Source organism: Xenopus laevis, chromosome 9_10S (genome assembly GCF_017654675.1).
Source record: "Xenopus laevis strain J_2021 chromosome 9_10S, Xenopus_laevis_v10.1, whole genome shotgun sequence".
Taxonomy (NCBI): Eukaryota; Metazoa; Chordata; class Amphibia; order Anura; family Pipidae; genus Xenopus; species Xenopus laevis.
The window spans coordinates 21,807,114-21,817,299 of record NC_054388.1 but is presented as its reverse complement, the minus strand read 5'-3'; the positions used below and the strand labels follow the sequence as shown (position 1 = coordinate 21,817,299).

At 39.7% G+C, this 10,186-nt stretch overlaps 1 protein-coding gene across 3 annotated transcripts; it reads right to left on the bottom strand.

Moving 5' to 3' along the window:
- Nucleotides 1-1,087: 1,087 nt before the first annotated feature.
- On the bottom strand, nt 1,088-5,097 carry rpl38.S (ribosomal protein L38 S homeolog). Of its 3 annotated transcripts, none has more exons than XM_018238322.2 (5): nt 4,968-5,097; nt 4,774-4,800; nt 2,937-2,997; nt 1,897-2,019; nt 1,088-1,149 (listed from the first exon to the last, which is right to left on the bottom strand). In XM_018238322.2, the coding sequence occupies exons 2-5, from the start codon at nt 4,774-4,776 to the stop codon at nt 1,124-1,126; spliced, it is 213 nt and encodes a 70-aa protein (XP_018093811.1). In that variant the 5' UTR covers nt 4,777-4,800; nt 4,968-5,097; the 3' UTR covers nt 1,088-1,123. The 3 variants fall into 3 exon arrangements, with proteins under 3 accessions (XP_018093811.1, XP_018093810.1, XP_018093812.1); XM_018238321.2 differs by having other exon boundaries at nt 4,919-5,051; XM_018238323.2 differs by having other exon boundaries at nt 4,964-4,982.
- Between the last annotated feature and the right edge of the window lie 5,089 nt (nt 5,098-10,186).

Below are 10,186 nucleotides of genomic sequence, written 5' to 3'. Positions count from 1 at the left end.
TACTGAAGTCGATTATTCAGGTTGAAAATTATGAAAAAAAAAATCATAGGATTCAGATTTATGATTTTATCAGGACTTTTCCCGCACAAGAAAAATTTGTGAAAATGTATTGATAGAGGGGAAAAGTCTGTGCGGATTTGGTTGGATTGGTTTTCAGAAGATAGAGAATATTTTAGATTTTGATAACTCCAAGGGAGTTTTTAGCAGAGGCAATTCTCAGTATTGTCTATGGCAGGGTATTTTTTTTTGGCATTTTGTAGCCACAAGTAGCTGCTACTAGTAGCTTCAATAGTACTAGGAGTCAGAACATTTTTGGGGACTCGGACTCTTTCTTCCAGTGTCAAAGCTCTGATGGTATTCATTCATAATCAACTTAAGTCAGGTAAATTGTTCAACTATACATTTATTTAAATTATGTAAATGAAAAGTCTCAATCATCAAATGAATTTGCAACCTGCCGGTTTCAGATTCACCCTGGGGACATTTTGTAAACAATATACTTTGTGCTATAGGTACACAGCTTGATGGAGCAGATAAGCTATTTCTCTATACTGTCCCCACCACCACATTACCTCCATAAGGTCTCTGACCCCATGCTGGTTATACTAAAAGATTATGCGGATCGGAGCATTTAAGTTTATAACTCCTGAAACATCTTGCACAAATCTTTCTGAATCGAGCATTTCTTTTTTAGAGACTGAGGAAAACTCTTGCAAAATCCAGCTGCTTTGGTAGGACTTTGCACAAAGGTGGCCAATCACTTTAAAATTAAGTATTAGTACTATTAGTATGATACTCAGCAGTCTTCCAACACAATTGGCAATTACTTGTCATACCCCATGGCTTTTGAAACATTTGCTGGACAGGCAGGCTTGGAATTTTAACTAACATACCAGGAACAGAGTTAGGGGTCAGAAAATAAGATTTATATAAGGCTAGAAATTAAAGTATAATAAACACTAAAACCTTGTACGCATTATAGTTGCTAAACCTTTGCCAGAATGTATTTTATTACCAATCACCATAGCAATCATGCAAACAGCATACAAAAAAAAAAAAAAAAAAAAAAAAACACAATACACAAGACTGGCCTTTAGACTTATTGTACAACAGAGAGGCAGATTTATTTCAGTTCCTTCACAGACAGACCTGCAAAAGAATAAGAGAAGTCAGGTTACAGTTTGCATAGTAATAGCATAGTTGTAATCAACGTCATTGGATCATTCCTTTTACTGGACTGTGTAAACTGTAAGGAATTTGACAAGTTCTACACATCTTCAAAAAGCTACTCTGCAAGATTATTAAAATTGTTTGTTGCCATCAGCTGACCAACTGGGGGTTACGGTCTTATTAGATCAGTCCTTCCAGAACCAGAGAAACTATACTGCCCATCAAGTACTATGTAGTGACTTACAGGTATGGGACCAGTTATCCAGAATGCTTGGGACCTGGGCTTTTTCCCAGATAACTGGTCTTTTCATAATTTGAATCTTTATACTTTAAGTCTACAAGAAATTAATGTAAACGATAGACCGAGCAGGCTGGTTTTGCCTCCAATAAGGATTAAATTACATCTTGGATAAAGTACAAGCTACTGTTATTAAAGATATTAGGATAAAATGGAGTCTATGGGATACGGCCAATCCACAATTCAGTGTTCCCCATAGATGAAGCTATATTGCCAAGTGTTGCTAGGGACTCTGTGCTTGCAATCTTACTCAACAAGCACACAGTATGGCTGCCTGTCTTCATGCATAGAGCACAAACTCAAAACAGCAGGAAGCAAAGAGCAGCTGCATCTCATCTTTGCTTCTGCCCCATATACTTTATCATCATCAAACATTGCCCAATTTCTGAACCAACAGAACAAGTAAGTGAGTGAGATGTAACACTTACCAGGTGGTAGAGACTGTTTCAGTTTCTCTGCCTTCTCTTTGTCTGTAATGACCAGAGTGTACAGGTATTTGCTGCAGCGCACCTTGAATTTAACATTGTCTTTGTTTTTCTTGATCTTGACAGCTGTGGAAAAAACAGTTACAATCGCTATTAGATATGCACGTGTATGGCATTGACTCAAAAAAATTTACACATTTGCCAGAATACTTTCATCGAAATGTATCTTATCGCCATTGTAATGGACAATGCTGTCGATTCTATGGTTCCAATCTTAACAAGAAACATCCAGCAAAGTCAAAGTGAATAGCCTTTCATCAGACTTCTTAGTTTTCCAGAAAGTATATTTTTAGTATTGGGCAACTTTTGGGCACCGATTAGTCCATTCATTCCTAACTTGTAGGACCAAACTCAAAATGCCCACCTATGCTGTTAAGAGTGGTTCTCATTAATTAACTTTGATACAGTTATAATTGAGATATAAGTTAAAATGAGGCTTTTAGATATAAATCAATTTTTGAGTCACCAACCTGACTTATGTGATTAAAGAAGCACTAAAACACTACATAAGTTAAATATACAAACTGAATATTTGAATTAGCAACTGAATTAAATTTGGGAGGCCTAATATATTGCCTCCACCAGTGAATCCTCATCCGGTGATCACCTGACCAGAAATAATGCAGCTCTAACAGAAAGAAATGTGGAAGCAAAAGATAGAACTTTGTCCGCAAAGTGGCTCATGTGACCTAACATGTATGTTTTGTTTGTGTGTACCATGAATTGTATTTTTTTAATTGGTGGTTTTCTATTTAGTATTATCCAATGGCACATACTGCTAAAAATTTATATTAAGAGAATGGTTTATTTACAAGCAGCAAGGAATTTCAGGAGTTTTTTTTTATGCAATTATGCATTGTTTGGGGGGTATAGTTTTCCTTTAAGGAAACGTTATCAAGAGGTAAAACAGACATAGGTGTAGCTAGATAGAGAAACCACTTTGCTGCATGCAACACAAGTCTTAGAATTAGAGACAAACTTACATTTTGCATCTTTTCTCCTGGCTGTCAGTAGGAAGTCCTTGATCTCTTCAATTTTGCGAGGCTTCATGAAAAGAAGGATCAGATTGTGAAAAATTTGAAGTGTTATTTAATCTCAATTTGGTAGAGAAAAACAAAAATTACCCAGAGATACCAAGTTAAACACAGTACAGGTATGGAATCAATTTCCCGTTATCCAGAAAGTTCTGAATTACGGAAAGGCCATCTCCCATAGACTCCAATATAAACAAATAATACAAATTTGAAAAAACAAATTCCATTTTCTCTGTAGTAATAAAACAGTACTTTGTATTTGATCCAAACTAAGATGTAATTATTTCTTGTTGAAAGCAAAACCAGCCTATTGGGTTTATTTCATGTTTACATTATTAAATTAAGATCCAAATTATGGAAAGATCCATTATCTGGAAACCCCCAGGTACCAAACATTCTGGATAATAGGTCCCATACCTTACCAATGAACACAGTGCTACGCAATATGTTGGCGCTATATAAATACATGTTAATAATAATAATAATAATAATAATAATAATAATGAACCTCATATTTCAACATAATAGCCCAATACCTATTTACACTGAGCTTTTTGGCTCACAAAAGTGCCAGCAAAAGTATGCAGAGATATTGTCACCATTTTCCCTCATCTGTTTACTGTGGGATACTTGTCAACAGTTGGGTCTTCTGCTCAGGGCATTAAATGAACAGTAACACCAACATGGAAGTGCATTAAAGTAGTGAAAATATAATGTCCTGTTGCCCTGCACTGGTACAACTGGGGTGTTTGCTTTAGAAAAACTATTACCTATAGTAGTCTTACTAAATCAAACATAACTTTTACCAGTGCAGGGCACCAATACATTATATTGTCATGCTTTTAAACTCATTGTTTGCGGTCACTGTACCTTAAACTGCAAGTGTTTGTTATACACCATGTTTGCATGCCCCCCTCCATTCCAAAACAATACAAGCATAATTGGCACCTGATAAAACAATACCAGGTGTGTGAGAATGTGAGAGAGACTCCTCTGATGAAGGGAACTATATCAAACTGCAGAATAGGTCAGTGTTGTGTAAAGAATAATATCGAGAATGGTGACTTTTAATATGGAGAAAGGATCATGTGCAATATAAGACCAGTTACTTGAGGACCTCGGTGCCTATGGTTGCCACCTTTTCTAGTAAAAAATACCAGCCTTCCTATGTGGTTATGTTTTTTCCCTATACTTAACATTGCAATCATGCAACATTTTTAGAAACCAGGCCGGTAAAATACTGGCCAGGTGGCAACCCTATCGGTGCTTTAAATGAGAAACAAGCCCCTTATTAAAAAAAAAAAAAAACCCAGGTAAATGCCCCAAACTTTTTACTTACCCCTCTGTGCAGAACAGGGATCGAAGTTCATGGGAAGTTCATGGCAACCATCTTCCAGGTCTTCGGTTTGCGCCGAAATGGACAGAAATTTCCGAAGTGCCGGACAAAGACACGAAGACCAGGAAGATTGCTGCCGTGAACTCAGACCCCTAAATCTGCACCGAGAGGTAAGTAAAAAATTAGGGGCATTAGCCCAGGGTAGCAGATAGGCTGGGGGGGGGGTCTCTGTGGGGTAGAGTTTTTTTATTAATAAGGTGTTTGTTTCTGCTTTAGGTCTCATCCCAAGCTGAGTTAGAATACTGGGATTTGTAGTTGTGAAGCTCTCTCAGTATGTTACTTGCACATGGGTCACCGGGATCACATTAACAAACTCTGAACCCTGTTATACTCTACAATTTCCCCCGTACCTCGACTTGACATCAAACCCCACTATGAAAGGTCTCTTACCATAATGTACGGCTGTCTCCCTGGGGCCTGTAAAACACAAACACAGCGTTAACACCAAACGCCACGAGAATCGCACAACAAAACCAACACGTTCAGCAGCAGACCCCCACTCGATATACAGAGACTATTAAACAAAACCAGTCACCCAAACGAAAACCAAGGATGGCAAAAGATTCTCAGCACTTCATACCAACCCTAAAAGATCTCGGGCTAAGAAGGAAAAGGATCGTCACTTCCGGATTCTCAGACTTAAACTCCGGACGGAATCCAGTGAGGGACAAGTCTATAAATTATCGCGCTGTTAAGTGTTCATGGACGTATCGGCAATGACGTTTTGTGGCAAGCTGCTCGTGTTACAATTGACGTTACGCATTATTTTCAGTTTTGCTATTTGGTCGAATATTATACCGCCGACTTAACCATAATGTAACAGGACTCGAGATATTGGAGAATAAAATTGTAGCCGTTTTTCCTTTGTTTTTTTAGATTATTAATAAAGCATCATCCACAGATTCCAGCGACACAGCTCCCCAATGTGGCAGATCACAAAAATGCCGGACTGGCTGCTTTCTCTTACAAACAGATGCATACCTCCCAACTGTCCCTTTTTCGGAGGGACAGTCCCTCTTTTGACAGCTCAACCCGCAGTCCCTCATTTGTACTGGAATTGGAAAGTCCCTCTTTTCTCTGCACTGAACAGCCAGAAAAAGAAACAAAGTTTCTCACTTAATTGGCTTTTAGCAGAGAGCCCAGAACAGCTAACAGGTGCAAATAAGATACTTCGTAACAATTTTGAGGCACAAAAACACAGTTTAGATAAGGAGAAATATTTTCAAACTTTCATAACCTGCCAAATTTTGTAAAACAAACATGATAATTAGGGGGTGTGGCCACAGAAAGGGGTGTGGTCAAAATTGCTGCACTACGTGCAGAAAAAAATTTTTTGTCCCTCTTTTTACTTCCAAAATGTTGGGAGGTATGCAGATGCAGCATCCACCAAACACGGGAATGCAGATGACTTTAGGAAAACAAACATATATAGAAGTTCTTTGTCAGACCCCCACTTGCCCCTTTGCCTCCTGCCCCCCTCCACAGTTGTTGCAGAGAAGCTTCCACTTTAGTTAGAAATGTACTAAAAAACCTATCTTCTGTAACCCTGTATTTTTTCACTTGCTAAAAAGCCATCCAACTCCTTACTAGGGTTGCCACCCGGCCAGTATACTACCAGCCTAGCCGGTGAAACACCTGCCAAGGCCGGGGCTGTATTACAAATTTACCGGAAACTTAGTTGCTGGTAAATTTGTAATACCCTTAACAAAAGCCCTTGGCCCGCCCCCAAGCAGCCCAAGTTTTTCCGCCATTGCACAATGTAGCTCCATCTCCTTTACATCACGGTCCACCCCTTTTCACATCACAGCCCACCCCTTTTGTTCCCACCACCGGCCGGTAGAATTTTATTTAAAAGGTGGCAACTCTACCCCTTACATACTTACATAGTAAGTTGAAAAAAGATACACATCCATCAAGTTCAACCTTTTAGGTCTATATATAACCTGCATGTAGGGTTGCCACCTGTCCGGTTTTGACCCGGACAACCCGGTATTTTGAAGGGCTGCCAAATAAGGAAAACTGTGCAGGATTCCCCACTATTGACACCGCGATTTGCCAATCGCCGCGTCATTGCCCGCCCCTGATGTAACGGCCCTGCCGTGTCCACCGGGTGAAAAGGTGGCAACCCTACCAGCATGAATGCTATTTAATCCAGAGAAAGGCAAAAAACCCTATTTGAAGCCTCTCCAATTTGGGGAAAGAATTCCTTCCTGGCTCCCAAGATGGCAATGCGACCAGTCCCTGGATCAACTTGTACTATGAGCTATCTTCCATATCCCTGTATTCCCTCACTTGCTAAAAAGCCATCTAACCCCTTCTTAAAGCTATCTAATGTATCAGTCATCATGACTGACTCAAGGAGAGAATTCCACATCTTCATGGCTCTCACTTTGTTGGAACCACCTTTCTCCTAATGGGAATGGGTGCCCACGTGTCAGCTGGAAGGACCTATTGGTAAATAAAGTATCAGAGAGATTATTATATGATCCCCTTATATATTTATAATTAGTTATATCACCCCTCAACCATCTTTTCTCCAACATGAACAACCTCAACTTGGCCAGTCTTTTCTCATAGCCCATCTCTGGACCCTCTCTAATGCAATGTCCCGTTTGAGCACTAGAAACCAAAACTGTCTGACATATTATAGATGTGTTTCAATATACAATTTCTTCAGCATACCACTTACTTTATTCAGGTGCATACAATTCCTCAGGCATCCCAGGACTTCCCAGCCAGTCATCACATTCGAGTTCCCAAAGTGAGGAAACACACTTCAGCAATGCCTTTAAATCATTTATTCAGCAGAAAGTGTCACAAGCTTTCGGGGGTCAACCCCTTCCCTTAGTGTGCTTCCTCCCTTTGGGAACTTGTATTCTAAATGTGGCCTAACCAGCACTCAGTACAGTGGATATATGAATATATGCCCATTTTAATACCGCATTTATCAAGACTGAATCTCATCTGCCACTTAGAATCCCAGACTGCCAGTTTGTCAAGATCTTGCTGTAAGGATGCCTCATCCTGGATGGAATTACTTGGTCTGCATAGTTTTGTGTCATCTGCAAATACACTGACACACTACTTACAAAACCCTCATCTAAGTCATTAATGAACAAGTTAAAGGAGAAGAAAAGGTTAAAACTAAGTAAGGGTTATCAGAAAGGTCCACCTAAATATACCAGTAAACCCTCAAAGTAGTGCTGCTCTGAGTCCTCTGTCAAAAGAAACACTGCATTTCTTTCCTTCTGTTGTGTACACATGGGCTTCTGTATCAGACTTCCTGCCTTCAGCTTAAACCTCCTTGCCCCGGTTGTGAGCATGCTCAGTTTGCTCCTCCCCCCCCTTCTGTGCTGTAATCTGAGTCCAGAGCTATGAGTGAGCAGGGAGAGACTCAGACAGGAAGTGATGTCACACCAAGCTAATACTGCAGCTGCTATCCTAAACAAACAGAGAGCTTCTAGAGCTTTTTACTCAGGTATGGTAAAACATTCTACAAAATAAATATAGCATTCTAGCTTGCACTATTGCAGCTTAATCTATTGGCAATAATATGCCTCCGTAGCTTTCCTTCTCCTTACAGAGTCCTGAGAGACCCCACTAAAAACCTTACTCGAAGTAGAGAATGTACCATTAACAGCCACCCTCTGTACCCAATCATGTAGCCAGTTTCCTATCCATGTACAAACTTCTTCATCAAGGGAAAACTATACCCATCAAACAATGTAAGTCTCTATAAAAAGATATTCTATAAAACAGCTCATATGTAAAACCCTGCTTCATGAAAATAAACCATTTTCATAATAATATACTTTTTAGTAGTATATTGGGCAATCATAAATAGAAAAGAGCCATTTTAAAAAATAAGGGCCGCCCCCTGGGATCGTATGATTCACGGTGCACATAAACACACCATATCTGTTAGGTCACACGAGCCAATTAACAGGTAGAGTTTGTCAGGTATTGCTGGGATTCGAGCCAGGGACCTTTGGGTTTCTGGCTCGAAACCTTAACCATTTGGCAAGGTGAGCAGCCAGTAGGGTTGCTCGCTATGTGTTGCTTGGCCTCTGCAGGCCCAGCCCAGCTGCAGCCTGATTAGCTTCTCCAGCCCAGCTGCAGCCTGTTTAGCCTCTACAGCCCCAACCCAGCTGCTGCCTAGTTGCAATCAGCCAATCAGGGCTGACTCTTCCCTATTTAAGGGCAGCACTTGGAACACTCCTTGCCAGAGCATTACATTGTTTCTCCCTAGTACTGCGGCAGCGCCCCTAACTAGGTAGTTCTAGCTTTTTTACCCTTATTTCTCTTTGTCTGTCTGTCCTAGTCTAGTCTAGTCTAGTCTTGTCTTGCTTTATCCTTCCTTGTACCTTCCCAGCCTTGACCTTGATCTGACCCTTGTCTGTTATCATTTCCTATTCCACCTTGTACCTTTCACTCACTTCATCTTGTACCTGCCTTGCTGGTTCCTGCTTCCTGACCTGCTCTGCCTTGTACCCTCCCTCTCTTGCTATCTGCTCCAGTCTCTGCTGAGATTGTAATCCCTTTTTAAATATAGGATGATCAGCTTTCCTCCAATCCATAGGTACCATACCAGATAAAAGAGAATCTGAGAAAATCAGAAATAGACCCTAAAACTCAAATAATCTCTTAGCACCCTGTAATTAATTTTTAGTAAAGCATATCCTGAACCATATCCTGCGTCAGCCTCTGACTAGTTTGAGGTGAGCCAACATTGCAGCTACGAGGTGAGTATTGGAACTATTATATACACTGAGGGGCAAATTCATCAAGGGTCGAATATCGAGGGTTAATTGACCCTCGATATTCGATTGGGAATGAAAATCCTTCGACTTCGAATATCGAAGTCGAAGGATTTTGCACAAATACTGTGATCAAACGATTCGAAGGATTTCAATCCAACGATTGAAGGATTATCCTTCGACCAAAAAAACTTAGCCAAGCCTATGGGGACCTTCCCCATAGGCTAACATTGGGTTCGGTAGCTTTTAGGTGGCAAACTAGGGGGTCAAAATTTTTTCTTAAAGACAGTACTTAGACTATCGAATAGTCGAACGATTTTTAGTTCGAATCATTTGATTCAAAATCGTAGTCGAAGGTCGAAGTAGCCCATTCGATGGTCGAAGTAGCCAAAAAACACTTCAAAATTCTAAGTTTTTTTTTTTAATTCGAATCCTTCATTTGAAGTTACTGAATTGGCCCCTGAATAAAAGAACTGATTTAGCACATTTGCCTTTTCAGTATCTGTTACAACTATGCTGGTACTATTATTTAAAGGAGCCACACTCTCAACCAGCATCTTTTTAATATACTTAAAAAACTTTTTGGGGTCAGACTTAGCCTCTGCCGCAATGCATTCCTCATTTTTTATATTTGCGTTCCGGATAACTGTTTTACAACATTTATTTGTGTTTATATTCATTAATTGTACATTAACAGACTTGTAGTTTTTAAATGCCCTTTAAAAAAAATTTAATTAAATTCTCTTTGTTCCTATTAGTTTCTTTACTTCTATAATATGCCACATAGGGTGGTTCTTAGTGCTTCGACATTTAGTTCCTATGGAATAAATTGAGAACAACCATTTCTGTTTGTAATTTTAGCAGAAAATCTAATGTCCAAATCTATGCTCTAAAGGGCAGCCCTTAAGGAGATAAAATTAGCTTTTCTGAAATTCTGTGTTTTTGTTGTCCCATTGTATATTTGTTTTTAGCACCAAACTCTAAATTAGATCATCATGGTCACTATTACCCAGGGGTTCAAATGCACATTTGCTATACTTTCTAGG

Coding starts and splice junctions, on each gene's coding strand:
- rpl38.S (XM_018238322.2), bottom strand. Junction 2,020..2,936: donor CAGGAGAAAAGATGCAAAAT/GTAAGTTTGTCT, acceptor TTTTTTCCACAG/CTGTCAAGATCAAGAAAAAC. Junction 1,150..1,896: donor GAAACAGTCTCTACCACCTG/GTAAGTGTTACA, acceptor ATTCTTTTGCAG/GTCTGTCTGTGAAGGAACTG.